Source organism: Rhea americana, unplaced genomic scaffold (assembly GCF_003343005.1).
Source record: "Rhea americana isolate MKP2758 unplaced genomic scaffold, rheAme1 scaffold_320, whole genome shotgun sequence".
Taxonomy (NCBI): Eukaryota; Metazoa; Chordata; class Aves; order Rheiformes; family Rheidae; genus Rhea; species Rhea americana.
In genome coordinates this window covers 293,513-314,786 of record NW_028186447.1, presented here as the reverse complement: position 1 = coordinate 314,786, position 21,274 = coordinate 293,513, and the positions used below count along the sequence as shown (strand labels likewise).

General features: G+C 38.3%; 1 protein-coding gene across 3 annotated transcripts in view; it reads left to right on the top strand.

Annotated features, from left to right (window-relative positions):
• The window catches only part of NFIB (nuclear factor I B), a 174,394-nt gene that overhangs the window by 115,537 nt on the left and 37,583 nt on the right, over positions 1-21,274 (top strand). For all 3 annotated transcript variants that reach the window (XM_085310586.1, XM_085310587.1, XM_085310588.1), the window contains exons 7-8: positions 14,639-14,770; positions 17,060-17,244. In XM_085310586.1, coding sequence (XP_085166712.1) covers positions 14,639-14,770; positions 17,060-17,244 — 317 coding nt within the window. The remainder of the gene's footprint in view (positions 1-14,638; positions 14,771-17,059; positions 17,245-21,274) is intronic.

Here is a 21,274-nt window from a genome sequence, read left to right as displayed (position 1 = left end):
TTTTTTTTTTCTTTTTTTTCCTTTTTTTTTTTTTTACCTCTTCTTTATTTTTTCTGTTCTTTCCTCTCATGGGGTCTCCAGTATTTTCATATTTATTTCTGTTTTCAGTATGCCCTGTTGAGTTTTAAAAATCCAGCTTTRTGCAACCAAATATAAGAACAGCAAAGCAGCAGGACTGTTTTGTCAGTCCCTAGAAACTGTCCTCTTTGTCCAAGTTGTTCTGCTCTGTGACTCTAGTCTGTTTTCCATGACACCTTTATTACYATTTTTTGTAATAGAGAGGATTGTACCTCAACTAATTTTTCACTTTTTAAATTATATGTTTGGGTGGTTGTGGGAAAAGTAGCTGGGTGTTCCTCTCTGAAGCGGTCTCTGCATATCCCCTACTTGTGTAATGAAGTTCTTCTGTGCTGCTGAGAGAGCTGTAAGGGCTTCCTAGAAATACAGTGCCTCATGGGCTGCCCAAACCCAAGTCCTGCTGAGACAGACTTTCACAGACTTTGCAGTTCCCAACTATCTCTGTTCCTTTTTTAGCTATTTGATCTTCCTGGTTATAAAGAACTGTATTCTTTGAACACTGGATTTCTTCAGTTTTACCAGCCTTCTTTATTTCATGTTTATCAGTAGTGAAATATATTATTTTTAAGATGGTTTGAGAAAGTGAGTGGTAGGCTTGAAGGTGGGTTGTTTTTTTTTTCTTTTGTGTTGCTCTGAAAGCAAGAGAATATACTATCTTCCAGAACTACTGGGTGTAGTGAACCTTTACTATATCCCTAAACACTTGGCAGTGAGACGCTGTGAGTTATTTCGTCTTGTCTCTCCTTAAGATGTTCTTCCATTCCTRTGGAAGGACAGGCATACCACTGGCTGGTCTGAAAACCTGACATTGGTGGCAGCACAAGCTTTTTGCACCTAAGCACTTATGCCTGGCTTCACTCAGGTTTGGAGTTTATCCGACTGCAGAGGGAACAGTGTAAAGCAGTGACTGCTCAGTCGCTCTTGGTACCCRGTCTCCTGGGGAACTGGCATGGGCAGTTCCTGGCATATTTGTTCCACAGCTAGGTGGTCTGATGCTTGATATCATCTTCATAATAGCGTATATTTGTGTAAAGCTCCTTTCAGATGCAGAAGCCTTATCAGAAGCTGACATTTGTGAAAGTGTGCACTCTGCTTTCCTGAGCCCCAAGCACAAAGATAATAGAAGGAAAAGCTCAGATAGGGTTTCTAGGCTGGATAGCTCATTGGCACTACTTCCCTCTCTCCCACRGAGAACTGCATTTAATAGAAGGTTTAGTGAAACTAAGAATAAAGCATCTGGGATCACATCTGTGGTCACCCAGTGTCACCAGGGGATGCTCATGTAGTCCCACTAGGTGCTGCTCTTCTAGACAGTGTCAAAAGGTCATCCACACCAGAAATGTGAATCATCCCCMAGTCATGAAACATCTGTTTCCATAAATGAGAATATGCAGAGGTAACAGTTATGGGTGAGTAGCTTCCCTTTCACCCTGTTACTCTAAAATTGCCCTAACGCAATTTTAGCTTTTCTTAGAGAAACAAATTTAGAAGTAAGGTAGTATTAGGATACAGCATCATGGATTTCAGCTGCATTTTCCTCATTCTGAACCTAATGGAACAAAGTAACTTGTGATCTGAGTTGCACCTGTTTTCTTCATCTGTATACTTACATATTGTACATTTTCATAGGAATAGAAATTACGTAGATATTAATGATTCTTTTATTATGRAGGCTAGTCTTTGTTCAGCTGCATGTGTAACAGAAATAGGATGACAGAGATAGTTTGGAGCTAGAGACAGTAATGGCAAAGCAATGGCTGCTGAAGCAGGTTTGAATAAACTGGTTGAGTGTTTCAGGAGTATCTAAGTGGCATCTAACCCCTTTGATAGGCAAAAGGAACGGGATAAAATCTAATAGATACCACAGAAGTATATTGGCATTAAAAATGTGATAGATGAAAAATCAARGTGGCGTGACTTAGGTTAGATCAATCTTTTATTGCTATGAAAAATAAATATTATGTAGTTTAGTAGGTGAGTCCCCAGAGAGGACCCTCCGTGAGTGATTCTGTTGTAATCCACACAGTTTCTGCAACTTCTCAATCACATAAGCATGCACCGTGAGGGGCAGGAGTGTGGCTATAGGATAGATCGTAGTTTGGCCAGGATGTGGCAGATGGGAAAATAAGAAGTCTAACTTAACTACAATGAAATTTTCCTCACACCAGACACTACTTTCGACTGTAGGACTCCAGAGTTTGTCCTTTTACAGTTACCAGTCTTCTTCCTATTATACTATCCTGAATATGTTTTGACAAGACTACGAAGGTGTTGTGTTTTATAGTCTGTTTCTGGAGAGATGGCTGTTGGAAGATGAAATTCTGAATAAAGGCAAGTAAGTGCATCTGAAAAATGAAAGCTAATCATGGTGTTTTGTCAGTCAAAAACAATCCACAAAAGATTATGACTGGCAGTTTCATTTTCCTGTGCCCTAGGATTGTCCTGCATGTCATTGTCACAAACATTTGTCATTCTTGTCAGCTGTCAGCTGCTTTGAAGTAGAGTTAGAACTATGTATTTCTGATACTAGTATGTGTTATATTCTGCTAAAAAAAATTAAAAATTCTAATTTTAATCACTATTAATATTAAAAGTAAATTTTATTTTGTATTTATCAAAACCAAGTTATAAATATTTATGAAAGAAAACAAATGCTTTTGACGCCATTATATTATCTTGATGGTTTACTTTGTTGGCTTGAGAAAATTTGTGAATACTTTGAAATTATAYGTAAGTGCAGGAACATGTGTAACAGATTAAAAAAATTATCATACAATCTTTTCTTTTTTAGTTTTATACTTGTAATGATTGTGGCAAGAGTCTGTAGTTTGTATTGTTCTTGATGCATTATTTAATTAGTTAAAATATATAACTCTATTTGCATCCTTTTTTGAAAAAAAAAGAGCTCTCCTTCCAGCAGCGCAAATAGACATCTGATTATAATTGCAAAAATTTCTCTTTCATCTTCTGCCTGTCATAAATCTTTCAAGTAACCATTCTTGAAAAATCTCTAAGAAAGTACAAAGTTTTCTGTCAGGATGGTCCATTACTTAGTAAATAGAGCCCTAATACAGCATTTAGGAGTTCAATATTGTGGCTGCTGTAAGATCTTGTGTAAGTTATTTATTCTCTCTTGTACCTCAGTTTTTCCATTTGAATGTCTTTTTAATTTCAGTAGTGTCTGAATGACGTCTCAGCTATATTTTTACCAACTGGAAAAATATATGGATGTAAAAAATTGCTTGCTCTAAGTCTCTGCCAGCCTTCTTTTTTGCAGGTTGCTGTTACTGATTTCTGTATGTTTTGTGTATCAAACAAAATGGGTTTTCTGCAGTGGAATACTAGTATTTTGTGAAATAGATTGATATTGCTACACAGTTAAATTTGCTGAGTATTTGTGAAATTCTGCGCAGAATTAAGTTTAATGTAGTTAAAAAAGCTGGCAAAAAAGACTTTCACATTTTGAAAAGGAAGTTGTTAAAAAAAATTAACAAAACTCTTAGTGCTGTGGAGAAAAAATGACCATAGCTGATAGGCAAAGAATGGTCGGTGAAAATCATGATTTATTATCTGGTAAGTAAAGCAGATGTATTTTCCTTAACCCATAATCGAGAAGGAATATCTGAAGAGTAGAGCACAATGTATGCACCTATGGCTTTCCTCCTAAAAGCTAGCTTAACAAAAGTGCATTAAGACAAATCTCAGACAAGTTCGGTAGTTGTCCTTGAGATCTGTTTTACTGTTTTAGTGTTACAACACAGGGTGTATTGAAAATAAGTAAAACAGGCRTTACCAACAATGCACGCTGTCATGATAAAAGCGGAGAGATTCATGTGGATTTCTGCAGTAGTCAGGTGTTTAGAAGTGCTGACTGTCAATATACAATGAAGTGAATTTTAATTTTACAGTTGCTTCATCATGTTCCCTCTCTCACACCTCACCCACCTCCACCAACAGTCAAGAGTCAAGATGCCAGCCTGTCATTAAAACCGAACCCGCGGGACCCCCTTCACCTGTTGACTGGCCAGCAGCTGTTGGACCCTCCACTCCTCAGGCCCCGGCCCCCTTTGCTGGATACCCCTCCTCCGGACACTTGTCCCATTTTGCTCTCTCCCCGCCCGCCGGACACTCCTTCCCCATCGGGGTCCTTCCCGATGGCTCTGTCCTGGTGGGGCCTTCTTCTCACGGACTCTCACAGATGGACGTGCTCATTTCTGAAGTGAGGGAGCTAAAAGAGGAAGTAGTTAATGTGGTCCAGGAGCTGAGAACGGTGACAGACCACCTTGGCTTCTTAGTGGCCTGTGTTGGACAGAGTGCAGGAATTTTTCCAGCTCCGGGGGCTCCTTCTGAAGGCTAATGCTTTAGAAACTTATAGTCTCCATCTAACAGATGAATTCATCTTRCAGAGGTTTACCTTGATGAATATCTGTTAAATGTGTTTCTGTGTTTCTGACTCAGTCTGAGTTCTCAAAATCCTTGTATGTCAAAGCATGTTTTAAAGTGATTTATGTCTTGTTAGTAACTTGTTGCATCTGCCTCTATTTTATTTTTAATATTTCAGAATACTCTTTAATCAATGTATACTTACATACACAAACACACATATATAACTATACATATCTTGTCGATCTATCTGAATTTTCTGTGTTTTTAGAAGTATATTATGTGCACGGTAGTCAAATGCCAACTCTTGATTGATTTTCCTAGCATCAACAGTCTTCACATTCTTGTAGTAAGAGGTACTCATCACCAAGAATAACTTTAAGGCATATTTGCAGAGAAAATTCTTAGTTGTGGCTTCTCCTTCTTGTCCTGTTGGCAGCTCTGCTGCTCGAAGTGGCATCATGGTAACACAGGCATTAGGAAGAAAGTCTTGTCTGTGAGGTTGCAGAYTGGTGTCTGCTCTTTCTTGGTTGAGGAATCAGAAGTTGGTAGTGATCACTAAATAGGCATTATGTCTGATTTTTAAAAATCAATATTTCTGCCGTGATAGAATAAATTTAAAATCAGTAGGGAGCTTTGGGTTTCTGTAGTGTCAGTTTTACAACACAAAGTGCTGGCACTTGAAGAGAGTTAAATATTACTTTCATAATGAAAAGTGCTTTCTTACCAATAGGGCTTTAAAAGCACTAGGTTTGTGAAATAGATGAGAGAGCTTTCAAAAGCACCTTTATTTAAAAAGGCAGAGAAAAAAAAAAGAAAACCATGAGCAGTGTAGCACAAATACTGCCTTAAAGTGAGTAAAGCTGCTTGTACATCAAAGATGTTTATATACTCCCTTACTGAGTGAGAATAAAGTTAAGTTTATATTCCCTACACAAATAAAACAAGAGAGAGTGTCAGTTTCCTTAGCAAGTGTAAGCTGAGGTGGCTCTTGTTTAGCCACAAGACCAATGACTTACAAAAAAGTCTTGCGATGCCAGTGACCCTGGAATTTCAGCACAGATCTGAATTCTTCTGTGTTCAGAATAGCTTAGGACCAATTGACAACTTATTCTTAAGTTTCTTGAAATATTCAGGGTAGCAGCTAATGGTGTTCTGCTCTGGGCAGAATAAGGACCTGACTTTTCCTTCAGTCTGTGTACACTGCAAAGTGAATGAGGATTAATATGACATTTAAAAATACAGACAGAAAGAAAGACAGTGAGAGATATAAAGTACACAAAAACTTTGATTTTCTGCATTCCTCGAAATGGCTGTTATTTGCTTAATAAAGTTGTAACAAAATCTCATTATAGGTTCTTTGTCTTTTATTTTGGAAAGCATATTGTGATGAGGACTGTTATTTAATATTTTYCATATGTGATTAGTGAATTGAATGCACTCAGGGCTAGTGTATACATTTCTCGTATGTAGCAAAAGAGAGTGTAAGTGCAAAAGGATATCCTTCGTACACGCATAGCAGCCTTAGTTCTGCGAAGGTCTTTATACTATGGCATCATCCTGCTGCCTTGACAGTCACTCTGAACGTCCTTTTACTGAAGTTATGCGTATGTGAAAAGCAATTTTTGGCACAGGGGCTACTGTGTGTAACTGKCTTATTCCAGTGTTGTTGAGAAACAGATTTTATTGGTATTTTTGAAAGTGATCAGATCCCTAGGCTCTCAGAAATTCTAAGAAAAACATTTTTCTTTATAATCTCTYCTGTGTAGTTCAGGTTATCTTTAGTTAGCAAAGAATCGGTATTGAGTACCCCCTGAATCATAGATGTCTACACTGTCTTTTCGCCAATCATGGTACATTCATGGGATGGGAAAAAATGAACTTAGCCCAAACACTATGACTTTCCTAGGCATATCTCCTTTTCCTCATTACTAATAGATACTCTATTTCTGTACTATATACACTGATACATCTGAAAAGGTTTCTGTACTGCCTTCCTGCAAACCACATCAAACTTTTTCAAAGCAGTATGTTTGAGTGTGTTTTATAGCAGTTCTAAACTGTTCCCCAGATATATTTATAATTAAATTAATGTATTGTGCCTATTAAGCCATCCTAGACYATTACAAATATAGACTATAGTAGCAATAAAAAAAAGCTTCTAAATCAACAACTTCCCTTAAATTATTTTATCTCAAGTGCCTTTTTAATCTTACTACATTAGAAATCATGATTTTTTTTTCTTGTCTTTCGCAGTTAAGGTTACAATATTGATTTCTTTTGCTAGGCCAAGTTCCTTGGATTCTCAGCATTAATAAGATGCTGTAGTTATACAGTTTTCCTTGGAGTTTGGATGACTTTCTGTAGGATAATTTAATAAATGACTAAAATGTACTCTAAAGCTGGTATAATATGTTTGGCTTTTTAATTAGATTTTCTCACAGTCTCCCATAATGCTCTTTTATCACGGATGTCACCTGGCACTAAATCTCTTAACAATGATTCATTGATGATGAAATGGTCCAGTCTGTTTCTGAAGTGTAGAAGTAAAACAGAAAAAGTCAAGTACCTAAAGTAACCTGAAGTAACTGCCTGAGGGTTATTTATGTCAGTGCAGAGTCGTTTGGGCCTCATAGGGGTTTGGAAGTGACAATAGATATCTGTTGTAGCACATTTTCAATAGCAGCAGTACATATTTTTGATCTGACATTTTTTAACCTACCTCTTTTTCTGAAGCGGGCATTACTCCTTGCTGCCTCTAACRCGTCTAGCAGGTAGCTACCTGCTGAGCTCTGAGCTGCTCCTGACCCCTTCCCCGGGGCATCCCATGCCCTGTGCTGCTGCAGAGGCAGTGGCAACATGAGCTGAGCACGAGGTTTTGGGAAGCAAGGATCCAGCAGGGGCTGTTGTGGGGGGAAGCTATGCCCAGCCACCCCCCTGACTTGCTGCGGCACGGGTGGGGATGTTGCCACCTCCCTCCACTTGCAGCCCCTGCTGCCTCCTCCCTGGGGTGGGATGTGTCTCCTGGGCTTTTGGTGGGCAGTGCACAGGGTGAGGAAGATTGGCCGGCTTTGTGCTGGCAGGGTGGTGCATTGGGGAAAATGGTATTTTTCTCCTCGCTGGAGACAGGGCATTTGTCCTTACACAGTCATGCTGCATAGCATACTTGCAATTCTTATGAGCTTCCCTGCTAGATTTACTGCTACCTTCAGATGAAGAAGTAAGCTGTCAGTCTTCAGGATAGGACATGTGGAGGAAAAGGATGCAGAATTACTGCCCAGTGTTCTTACAGGATAGTTTGCCATAGCTTTAGCCTAGTGTTAGGGGGCATAGATGTAAATTTAAACAGGAATAATCTCCTTAGTGTGGCAGTTAATTACCTGTGTGTCATGATACTGTCAAACAGTGGTTATGGGATTAGGCATGTATGTCCCATGCTACTGTTAAACATTTTTTGAAATTGGATTGTGGGGTCTTTTGATGTGTATATATTCAATATTAGTACTCTAATTTGACCTCCACATCTTTCCTCTTTTCCTGATTTATAAAATGCTTAACCTGACAAATTAAAAAATATATAAAATGTTAATTTTAAGAAATGTGTATGCAGTTTTCCAAGTATCTTAACTTAAATAACTGTGCACTGGAGTTACACTTTTCAAGTACTAGCATACATATTCTTAAAATTCCAGAAACCAAACTGAGTTGTTTTATTTTATGTTCATAAAAATCAGGATAATCTATAATGTAATGAAAAAATTCAGTTGTCCATCTTGATGTAGTGAATCAACACAATAACTTGTCTGTACAGGGAGCTTTTCAGTTTCCTGATATTCTGTGAGATACAAAGGCATGTAGACACAGCRCTTCTAGCACTTCTACCTTCTGTCTCCACTCCTTTCTATTTATGAAAGGAAAATTGTCAAGGTTAATATAGCCCATAAAATGTGAGGATCAGACAGAGCATCAATGGAAATCAGTACTCTGCAAGTTTGCTTGTGGTAAGGATGGTAAGGACATGTTTTCTTCTCCTAAAGGATTTCTGGCTCTTACAGAGGGAGAAATTTCTTGCATCACTTATCTATTTAAGAATACCAATACTTTTTGAACACTGGATATGAAATAATGAAATTTATTTGAAACATTTAAAAGAGAATGAACAAAGAAGGAATTCAGTTGTTGTAGTAAAAAATTCATTCTTGTTTTGCCATTGTTTCTCTGAATTGCAATATTGTAGTTTTGCTCTCCAGTTTGCAGTACTGAAAACAGCTTTGAAAAAAAAGCTCTATTTTGAAAAAACTCTGTTTTCTCTTCTCCACCTTTTCACCACTGATCACAAAACATAACAGAATAAAATGTTTTACCTGCTGTGAAATGGCAAAACAGCAAAACAAAATTTTTGATTAGCCTTGGGGAAGGATACTGGTAGGAAAACCGGTGTCATGATCTGATAGACTGGATTGCTCAGTATTGGAGGTATGCCTATGAAAATAACATTGGAACTCAGTAGGTGAGTTTGAAGATGGGAGATTACCAAATGCTTGTCCATTGAAATATAAAATRTGCATACATAAAATATTTTCCTACACTTGATATAGAAGCAAAAATAATATTGAGATCAGGTTTTTAAACTTGAAGAGAGCATCTCTCTTCAAACTTTCACTCAGACTGCTCGTTAAATTCAAAACACTCATGGCTGCTTTGCAATATATGTACGTATTTTCTCTCAAAAGAGAATAYACATGAGTCTTCACACTAAGCTGCTACATATGTCTCAGGAAGTCACCAACAGAACCACTCATCTGGAGTGTTTATTGATTTTCAGCCCTGGAAAACATTGATTATCAAAATGGAATTTTTCATGGAAATAAACTGATGTTTTCAATAAAAAGTATTAGGAGGGCTTCTCTCTGGTCCAAAATTTATGGTGAGGGAAGAACAGAACTCAGATTAGCTAATAAGCAGATGGTTAGGGTACAGACTTGGGATGTGGGAGAACCAGATGTGAAGCCTGATCTCTGCCTGATGCTGAGCAGGAGCGCAGGCAAGCGCTTCTCTGTTCCAGGCTTTGAGAATCTCAGGCATCAAGCTGTTCAGGTGCATCTGTCTTTCTTTTCCATTTAGGCACAAAAAATGTTACAATTTTTTTTGCATGAAGAGGATAAATGAATTAAAATGTTTTGGCTTCCTGCATTCTTGGTTTCCATGCAGCCCTAATGCCAAACCTTTGGGACAGACCTAACAATACCTTTTTTTTTTGCCTCCAGTGTTGAAGGAGATCGGTGTTCAGAGGCGCTCAGCACCTCTGAAATTTGATTACTCTGAGCAGATTTGTTCTGATTGTTCTTCACACTCACTGGTGTAAAGCAAAACTAATTCTGCACTGTGCCACAGGGTGCAATGGGCATGACTCATCATCATATTATGCTATCTGATATGAATTCAGACTCTTAGTGAGATTTTGCAAGCATTTTACCCAGGGGTACCTACCACATGTGTGAGGCAATGGGGAGTGAGGCCCAGCTGGATGTGATGTGTGTAGTATACTCTGGCAGCAAAAATTAATACAGCTATACTGTTTCTGGGAAATGATTGATTTCTTTAAAACTGTAGCATGAAGAGGTGTCTCTTATAGCCTCTCAGTAAGACTRTGGACTCCGTAGCTCTCCCACTTTCACTACAGTTGTATAAACAGTAAATTGAACATGGATTTGTCTTGATTTCTCTGGAGGCAATGCTACGCTAGTGAGTTGTAAATGAACTTTAACAGATTGTTGTCTACAGGAGGGTGCCTTGTAAAGAAAGACTGACAAAATTAAGCTATAGAAAAGATATTAATAAGAAGAGATAATAAATAGGATTAAAACAGATTTACTATTTATTTATTCTTTATTTCTTCTTTGCTCCTCAGCGTGTGTCATAAGAGAAAAGCTACCATATTGTGGCACTGTACAAGAAAGCAAATCAGGGTCCGGAAATGGGCAAGTGGATGTTTGAACTTGCCCTGGATCACTACTAGATTCCAGTGAAATTGTTCTGACAGGTGGCTTGCAGTTTGTGGTGCCATGTGACATTTACCTAGGGAACTGCTTGGCTGACAAGCTGTATCAGACTGAGGAAGACGGTCTTTGCTTTGATGAGGAAATTGACAAAACTTATGTCTCATTAGTGATTCCTGAGGTTCTTTGGAAGTGAACAACCGTTTAATTAAAGGCTGACGTAAACATGTTTCTGCACACTTTCCCTGCAGCATTTTATCACATTAGAATTGATCAAAATTGTTGCCTTGGGCTGTCTTGAGCAGATATACATCTGGAGCACCATTTGTGCAAGCTGCTGATGAGCAGACTACATACGCTGAGCTTCACAGCAGCACTCCTCTGCCTTCCGGTGTAGATGGAGTTACCTTGTTGGCAGATGAGATGATCTAACCCTTTTTATTTGCATGAACATATATATCTTTCATGTGATACTTTACAATTTATATCATGCCACCGTTTGGGTGCATACATACTAGATCTCTGTGGTAATACCAGCATACAGGAAAGAATGATTTGGAATAGCACTGGGAATTTTTTTTAAAGTGTAATCTGTTTTTCACATTTGGAGAAAATTCCAAGCAGGATAGGACACAGTATGTTCTGATTAATGTTGACCTTCTGATAACTTTGTCCAACTGTTTTTGGCATCTTTCTGCTCTTCATATATACTTAACATTTTTGCAGAAGTCTGAAAATAAATCACCCTGGAAGATGTTTTATTTTCATTCTCAAAGCAATAAGGATTGGAATTTCATTCCTGGAATCTGACATAGACATAAAAACAAATAGCTTGTTTTTGTGACATCTGTTTGTCACTCATTATGTAGTTATCAGTATATAATTAAGCTGTATGCAGCAACTAGCCTCCATCTCACAGTGTCGAAAAAGGCAGGTATGTTTTAAAATGAGAACAATATGCATTTTCTGTTCTGCTGAAGCTACTAGTGAAATTATATGAAGTCTCATTGTTACCTTAACTCATTCTGCTTTATTTAAGGCAGTGTTTTTCAGGAGCAGAATTAAAGACGGCCAAAAAATGTCTTTGCCTTTTTTGCACCTTTTTTGTTTTTGTTTTTATAACTGATAACTCTCCAAAGAAACGTGGTTTGTGTGGTTACTAAAGCTAAAAACCTGCTCTCTTGGTCGAGAAGGAGACCGCTGGGGTCTTTCTTCCCAGCCTACACAAACAGTTATTGTGCTGGCACCCCTGTCGGCGGGGTCTGTTGTTCCGCCGTGAATAGGACATGAATGCTCCACTACGATGTCAGCACGTACAAGGGGAGAACAAGAGGCGGGCTGGGGGGTGGGAAGCGGCTGTCTGCATGGCTTCCCCATGCAAAGTGCCTTGTTTTAACAGGGAGGCTGCCGCATTTTAGCCATAAGCCTTTGACGCTGCATATGCTATGTATGACATCGCGCTGAAAATACTCTGCCATGGTGCGCTGTGTAGTGTATGTTGAACTCTCTGTTTCAGAGGGTAATGAATATTTTTCTGGCTGTGCTGAATTTTTTATTGTTGACTACTAATTGACATTCACCTTGATGAGAAAATGATCTCCGTAGTAGAAGTTCATTGTATTTTCTTTGTAATTTATACTGCCTTGTTTGTGCTGACTTCAATCGTATTTTTTCTGTAAATAGGAGCAGGAAAAAAGACACAATTTAAAGCAAAATGCTAGGGCTGCAATAGTTACCAATCCCCTTTTCAGTAAAGTCTTTTCGAATTAGTGATGCCACTGGGGGGCTAATGGATACTCTGATTACATTGCACTTCATATAGCATTTTTCTTTCAAGCAATTAAAATATTTTGATTTTGAAAAACACGACAGTCCATGCTTGTTTATTGAAGAAACAGTCACTAACCGAATTAAATCTTAGTAGCGCTCCAAAAATCCACTCTGTGGACATGTGCAGAGCTTCAGGATTTAGGCAGTTTTTTCTTCCAAGAGGTCTTTTGCTGCATGTGGGCTTTACATAAGTGAAAAATCCTTCACCTCCAACCTCTAGTTTGTTTATTCCTAAGGGAGACTTAACTGCAGTACTTTTAATTAGGAATAAAATTCAACTGTTTGTACATCCTCTCTTTTGTGATATTCTGTATGTGGTATTACCAAGCTCAGTCCCCCAAAGAAATTTATCAAGGTATTTGGTTACTACTAAGTTATGTGACAACTTTTGGTGGACACAGAGTGATAGTGGGAGGCTGAAACTACAATCTAACAGGCACACTGGAGTGTTTTTGCACAGACAGATTAGGCACACAGAGAACAACAGTACAAAGACAATAGTTGGTTAATTTTGTCCTGTGGTATTTATAAAACTATATCACTGTTGTGGAAGGGTGAGAAGTTTTGTGCTCTTAGATGTAACTACAAACTTAAATGAAGAAGCTAAGTCTATCATTTGAGCAGAAAATAAAAACATAATGAAATATTTGAGAGCATTCCAGAATTAATGTATCTTTTATCATTACATACTTATGCCAGACYTAATTTAAAAAAAAGCAATTTTAAAAAGGATTTCTGTAGCGTAACAGAATAAATGATGTTTACTAAAACTATAATCATTTAGTAACTTCGTCTTTGCTTTCTGCTGATAGATTCAAAGAAATAAAATATCCCTCCGTTTTCTCTCTCGACAAAAGCTTATTTGCCAAATTCGTCTAAGATGGCTAGAGGAGCCTCTGGCAGCACTCAGAGCCCTTGATAAGAATGTAAAAATGCAACAGATAGCAAAAAGAAAACACAGTAACATTTGCCATTATCTGTTAAAACTGAGTAAGCATGGAATTGTGGTAAAGCAGTTGCTTGCCTTCAYCGACGGTTTCCCTTTCTCGGCAGCCTCCTCAAAGAGGCGAGCCTTGGGGGAGGCAGCAGGTTTAGCGTGAGGCTCAAGGGGAGCTGGGGAGGTGCAGTCGAGGGAGCTTGCGCTGCTCCGGGTCTGGTGCTCGCGCCGCCCCAGGTGTTGGCAGTGCAGAGCAGCAGAGAGGCAAAGCCGTCCCTCCGTGCAAGAGGTCCTGCCCTAGGTGCAGCTCTCAGGGTGAAAACCCATGCTTAAGCTACAGCTGGTTCAGAAAGCACTGGATAAATTTGCTTTCAGAAGGGCACTCCCATTTCTCATCATGGGCCTATCTTCAACTTCCAAAAAAATTTAATGTCTCCAGGAAAAGTGCAACACAGTGCACCAATACGAAAAATGCCAAAATCACTTAAGGATAAGGGTGGCATGGTCCATGTACAAAAGTAAGCTGCAACGTGGCCCCAGTCCAGAGAAGTACTTACAAAATGAGCTTCACTTTAAACATGAGCTAGTCCCATTGATTTGAAATTGAACCCTTATACGATGCTGATTTATGTCCTAAAATAAATAAATGTTATAATTAACTTTGAAATAATTTAATTTGGTGCTAAGTACCCTAAAAGTTTTTAAATTAATTTAAGCTTTCAGAAAGAGTAAGATTGCTTTATGCTATACCAATAACCCTGTGTTGTAGAAATTATTCATTTGTCACTGCTATTGTGTTACCTTCATGCAGTGAGCTCTAAAGAGATGTTCTTGTTGATGGGGAAACTGGAAGGAAGAGGTGGGATGGCCCTCCTTGAGACATGGAAAATATGAAGGAAAAGTTTAAGTATCCTCTCTTCCTAGAAAGGTTACATTGTTTCACTACTCTTGGGGAGGGTAAGRGATAGGTTTTGAAATAACAAAATAATAAATGACATAAAAAGGCATGTTTATGGCAGTTACCCTACGCACCTGATCGTAGGTGTTCCATTAAAAAATACAATAAAGAATATGCGGCTGTTGAAGGAGCAGATGATTTGGAGAAGTTCTCTGTATTTGAAATGTGTCTAGGGAGGTTCTGAAGGCATGTATTTCTTCACTTTTCAGCTTGTCTGGTATGCAAGGAATGTGGTTTCTGTTCTGGAGGACAAAGACCAGTTAGTGGATTATTATTCATTCTCAAGTTGGAAGGCAATAGTTTAAAATTAGTTTATTGGTCATAAGGGAGTTGGGTCACCAAACAACATTTATGTAAGAATTGTACAAATAAATATCTTCAGCTTACAAAACGATGGGTCCAGAAACAGGGCTTTTAAACTAATGTCACTCTTCTGTTGTTCCTGTATTGCAGATATGTCATCTCCTACAATGAAGAAACCTGAAAAGCCTTTGTTTAGTCCTACATCCCCCCAGGATTCTTCACCAAGACTGAGCACTTTTCCCCAGCATCATCACCCAGGAATCCCAGGAGTTGCACACAGTGGTGAGAACTATGGAGGAGGAAGAAATACCTTCCTTTTGCTTGCTTTCTCCTCCTTTCCTACAGTCTGATACTGATGCGTTTGTGTAGATTTTCTTGGAGACCTGCTACCAAATATCTTACTCCTTAGAGTGGAAAGGGAGATAATTACATTACAGAGGTTCAGATATCCTTGCAGGAATGCTTACTAAACTCATCTCAGGTAGCTTGACTGTTGCAAGTCACTGGAAAGGACTTAGGGAGCCAATGGAAGGAAAAAATAGGCTGTAAACTGTACAAAGAAAGAGAAACAAAAACCATCCTAGTCTTTCCTCCTTCCACTTGCACCTTTTTCTGTTATTGTTGCTATGACTACATCATATTTACGTGGCATAGTAGGTAGGATTTCATACACAAGAGAAGTCACAATCACATTGAATGTGTGATACAGTGAAAAAGGTAGCAGTGCTTCTTTTGAACTCTGTCCGGAGAGGTAAGCTCCTGATAAATATTTCTCATCATCTCTTGCCTGAAATCCATAGTGTAACTTCACTTAAAGTGTGGAGAAGACACTTGATGCCCTGCAAGATATCATGAATGCTTATCAGAAATGACAGGGAAATTCCAGCAGCAGGGTCTGTTTAATTTTAGAGATGAGAGTGACCCTGATTCTTCAGGTTGGGGTTGGCACTCAGAAATCTCTCAGTGGCTCATCATGTCTCCTTGCAAACTGCATATAAAGGGATGCAGTACTTCAGCAGGCAGGGGTGACAGGAGGATAAAAGCAGATTTGAGCATTCTTTTTTCTGTAGCGTGTGCTGCTTTGAAAAATCTGTGGTTTGTAATTTCCATGTGATTGTGAGTTCCTGTCTTTCAATTTATGTGTAAAGATTTTTTTTCCCCTCTCTATCATCCACTTTGTGATCTAAAAGTCAATCTGGGCTCATTCTGGTCTCTGTAACAATTCCACCATCAGAAAATACTTAATCACATCAGAGATGGTGCGTGAGACAGAACAGATATATTCCTGTTCACTTGTGTTTGTGTTGCACAGCTCTCACATGTCAGACTACTAACTAATGTTTTGTAATTAAACTGAGCTGGTGTGACTGTCATTCCAATAAGATAAATATGTCAAATAAGAACCTTCTGTAATTATTTTTTGACCCTAACCTCATGTATGTGTAGATCTTTATTTCTGCTTTTGGTGTATAATTTTAAGGTGTATTTAAGCAACAGTTGTAACCTAATTTTATATGGGAGCTATTCACTTGCCAGGAAACCTGGTTTCCATTCTGGGTACCTTACTCTGTTATCTCAGTGAGCAATCTTATGAGATTTTCAGGCTTTTGACTACAAGATAGAGCAGCTTTGAAACATTCCTACTGCCATTTTATCCTAAGCTAACTTTTACTTGTTCTCAGCTCAAAAATAGAAAATCGTTTAAAAATTAAGCTGAAAAAAATGAAGATATGAGAAGTGCTCTTTAGATATGTAATAAGGGTGTAATGTGGATTATTGTGTAGCATAGTGGAGTGATGCTCTTGCTTCCAGCCTGGCGACTCAGCAGTAGCAGGACATTCTGTACATTCCTTTCACTGGGAAAACATTGCTGCTTGTTTGGACTTTACATACAGTCTGTAGATAGACAAGTGTATGTTTGTAGGGGCTGAGAAGAAAGAGAATGCAAAGAAAAATATGTATAAGATAGATGCCTTTTTGTTTGCCAGGGATATTTTCAATGGATGGAATGGTTTCCCAGGCCCTGAAGTTGAGTGTTCATTAGCATTTTCACAAAGGTCAGCTAATTATTCATGGCATTATTGCTTAGCAGTTATTGCCCCCTCCCCACATGAGGCAGGTAGAGTACAATACATTGAGAGATGACTAGCTATTTCTTAGGACTCAGTGACTTTGTTCTCTGTTGTATTGCTGAGGATAAAGATGTAGATTTTTATTTATTTAGTAAAATACTTGTTTTACATATTTGAGCTCCAGAGAGGAAAATTTTGTACGTTGGTTGTCTTTTGTGCTGGATAATCGTCATTATGTTTAAGAAAAAATGAAATAATAGGATGGCATAACCCACAAAACTAAACATAGAGTTTATGAATTTGGAAGAGCAGGCCCTTCCTGTTGTCTGAGATTTATGTGAGAGAAGGACATGGAAGTTTTTCTGTAAAGGACCATGAAGCAGGAGTACAGTGTATTGATTTATAACTGACTTATATTTTTCTCGCTGTAATGCAGAGGTGAAGAATTTTAGATGAAACAAGATGAAAAGTAATTTTAATTTTATTTTATCTCTTCCAGTCATCTCAACTCGAACTCCTCCTCCACCTTCACCATTGCCATTTCCAGCACAGGCTATTCTCCCTCCTGCCCCGTCTAGCTACTTCTCTCATCCAACGATCAGATACCCTCCCCACCTGAATCCTCAGGATACGCTGAAGAATTATGTACCTTCCTACGACCCGTCCAGTCCACAGACTAGCCAGGTACTGTAAAACACTGTGAATGCTCCAWAAAAGATCCTGTGAAGAATGTGTACATAGGCCCAAACCTCACTAGCTCTGTTCTTGGAGCAAGCTCCAAGGCGGAATACAAGTGATTCTGCAAGTTTTCTGATTAAACATGGTTGAATAAAGGGAGCAGAGTAGACACGTCCACTATGGATATTGGGTCACCACCACCGGGTGCTGCACTGCTGCTGCAGGGCCCAGCCAGCGGTGCACGGGTGTGCATAGGTGCACACGCACACATGTGGGCAAAAAGGTGTTTTTGCAGACCCACAATGAAGGTCAACTTTGTCAGGGCAATGCTTGTGCTATTTCACAGGTACCTGGCAATTCTTTGCCCAGATGCAAAAACATGACTGTGGTGAGTACAGCACGGACCCATAGACTTGTTTTTCCTTTGTTTTGTGGAGAACATGCAACAACAGTTCAGTTCTTGGCTGCTGCACTGATTCAAACTTGTTTCTGATATGGGAATTTAATGTGGTTTTCATTAGAGAAGTAATTTGTAAAAGCTCTGTGCGAAACAGCTTTCCGTGATAGCATTGGCACGTAGCGTTAACATGTGATCTGCGCTACAGGATGAGCTGCAGTTGAGTCTTGGTCCGTCAATACTTGGAATATTTCCAGTGTCAGTGTAAGGTAATCTTCACTGCTCGGTCTGGTATCTGGTGTTGCTGCCCTCTCTGACGTGCTCCTGTGGAGTCCTGTAGCTCGTGCTATAGTGTGTTTTCAGCAGAGTCTTGGGAATATAAACAGAAGTGACAGTGCTCAGGTTTTCCTGCACCCAGGAACCAGTTTTCTTTGGAAGGGCTGCCGTATCAGGGATGAAGGGATTGTTGCGATAACATTGTTTACAAAAACTGGCAAGCCCTTTAGTGTGCATTTCAGGCGCAACAGCAAGACAACTTGAGACTGAATCAAAGTTTCTGTGCTGAATAACAGATAACATCTCTGTGGGCTGCCCTGAAGGTTGCTGTGGCTGTTGTCTCCACTGGCTAATGCTGTGGACCAGCTGCATGACTTTGTGCACATTTGAAAAGATRTGTCTGCCCATAAAGTCACACTTTACTTTGAAGGGAAGACTCTAAATGGARAGAATGATTTTTGTTGGTTACAATATCAATCCAAATGAAACAAAAAAAGTGAAAATGGAATATGTCAGCTTTAAACTACAAATTGCTCTCTGTGCATAGATTAAAATCTTTCACTCCCATATTGCATTTTTTGCTGCGACTCAGCTGGGGATAGTGCATTCAGCACCTGATTTTAATTTGTGTAAAATTTCCGTGAACAACAAAGTCTAATTAAGACATCCATTAAAAGTCYTTAGTATTAATTCAGTGCAGAAAATCTTAGAGTTCGATTGGGTTATTTTTTACTGATGTCTTAATTAGGCGCTATAAAGGGAAATAATATGCGAAGTTCAATCAAGCCCTTAGTGTTATACATTTCTTTAATTATTTAGTGCTGATTTTACTTACATTTTGATTTCTTATACATTAAAAGAGCAGAGTAGGTGACATTCTTTCTGATTTGTTGAATATTTTGCTTCAAGTCACCAGTGAAATAATACAACATCTAAATGAAGTATTTGAGTTTGTTTCAGACATTCGACAATAGTATTGCAAAGTGTATTCATTGAGCATAAGCTGTTTCAACTCTTTTCCTGAGAAGAACATACTTACTTCTTTTATCTGCAGTTAAAAAAAATAATCATTAAAAGACACGTTTTATTCTGCTGATGCTTTCAGAGTAGCAGAAAACTGAAAATATTTCCTATTCTTGTGTTGTGGAACCAGAGGGAATAACAGGCCAAACTCTTTGATTTACTACTTTTGTTACCTTTCATAACCTTTTATTAGAGTAATGTTTTTCATTTCATTTGATGTTTGATTTAGTTCCTGAGAAGAAGGCACAGGGTTAAACAACACCAAATATGAGATTCAGGTCATCTGCACCAGCAGTTCTCTGCAATTTATTATCATGAATCACTATTATTAATGGAATCTCTTTTAAATTTAATTCTTTAATGTTCACCTCTGAGATATGCCCTACATTAGAGGATCCATATGCCCAGTCAAAAATCTCTCCTAATAAAACAGTTACGGGATGGCTATACAAAATAGTAGAATAGCAAGAATAATTGTTTTTTTCCTAGGAAGAAAAAGATCAGCCGTCTGTGAAGTTTCAGTGACAAAGGGGAATTGTTCTGATACAATGGCATGCTTTGAGCCAAACCAGTTTTTCTTTCCTAAATAAAACATGAATTTTTATTCAAACAAATTTAATTATTATAAAATGCAAAACTGCATCTGTAGGAATACCACATCAAATTTAATTATACTTTCCCACCTCAAAACATATTCATTTGGATTTCAAARAGAGAGCTATGATGATAGTTTTAATTTCAGCTTTAGAAATAGAAAGAATGGATACCCTGACAGCATTTACCTAAAATGAACCATTCCTCCCCAACATCTTTCAGTAATACGCTAATTTAGATTGTTACGACAAGCAACTGAGATGTCTTGTACTCCCCACAGCAATTTTGAGATTAATTACGTTACTGCTGCACTGATTATAGTGAGACAGTCATGCTATTCAATAGAATACTTTAAGTAAAATTAATTTAAAGATATAGAGCTCCCATAGGTTTCCACAGGGGAAACGGTGGGCAATTTTCTTGACATAATGTTAAATACTTCAAATTATGTGTGATGAACAGTCAGGAAGTTCAAACAGGCCCTTTGGCTGCAGTGAAAAATGGTGCAACAATGGATGATCCTAAACAAAAGGGAGACTTGGCTTTGCGTTTCATTTGTATCTGCTTTTTATCCCTTGTTCAGCCTGGAGAATAAATAAACAAATATATTGAACAGAAATGAATCTTATTAGATATAGAACTGGACTTGCCTCTGACTAGTAGTCTGAAAGTTTCCCAAGATTTTCAGGATTGCTATACCTGCCATTAACTAATTCTACTGAACCCTTTTTATTTTATTTTTTCTATCTTGAGTGTGTGTATATTATGACAGGGTGCTAGTTCATTCATAATTAAATTGATATTGGATACTTATTGTAAGTTTCATCAAAAACTAATCAGTTGGCATGTGTCTAATTCATCCACAGTATTTATTTGTTTGTACAGCAGCTTTAAGTTTCCAAAGCTGTCTCTAATTTTGAAAATCTGTATCCTTTTTAAATGATTCCAACTGGATGTTCCAGTTTTGCGTATGACTTGGAAAATTTGGCCTCATATGTGTATGCACACAGGTGTGCACACAAAGCATCCTGAATATAGTGTATTAAAATCAGACTTMCAGGTATCTCAGAAATGTCGTCAAGCACAACAAAATCTGTGTGGCTAAAGGCAAATCTGAGAGTTCCAAAATTAGTGCCCTATTGCGCTAAAAGAAAGTGTTTCRTGATTAAGATGTGGTAAAGCACAGAAGAAAGGTAAGCAAGCTGATGAAGAAAATGATGTTAAAGCAAAAATTTAAGCTGAACCCTGGGGAAGCACATACTGTCACCTATGAGAATTTCTTTGCAGACCTCTTCTGGAAAGGTGTTCCACAGGTCAGCATTGTAGGGATCCTGCTGCCCCTTTCTGCTGAACCAGGTGTAAACACAAAGTCTTGCAAGCCCTTTGGGACTGGTTTATGAAAGACACATAACTTTACCCTTAAATCAAATTTCCTGAAATGATTGATGAAATATACAGATCTCAGTGGCATGGTAAAACTGCCTCTGATTTGGGGAAATATCTGTTCCTGTTCCAGCAAATGACTTACACTTGTTATGTACTACAGTCCAGATGAACTGCTCTCCACATATTGACTGAAATTCCTAGAAGTATTAAAAAGTACTTTGTTGTGATGTGGGCTATTTTGTGGCTGTATTTTTAATGGCTTTGGCTTTGTCTGAAAACAGAAATTTCTGAACTACTATCGAAGAGCTGCTTCTAAAACCTGCTGAGGCCGCTTATTTTCCTCCCTTATTTGACTAGTTT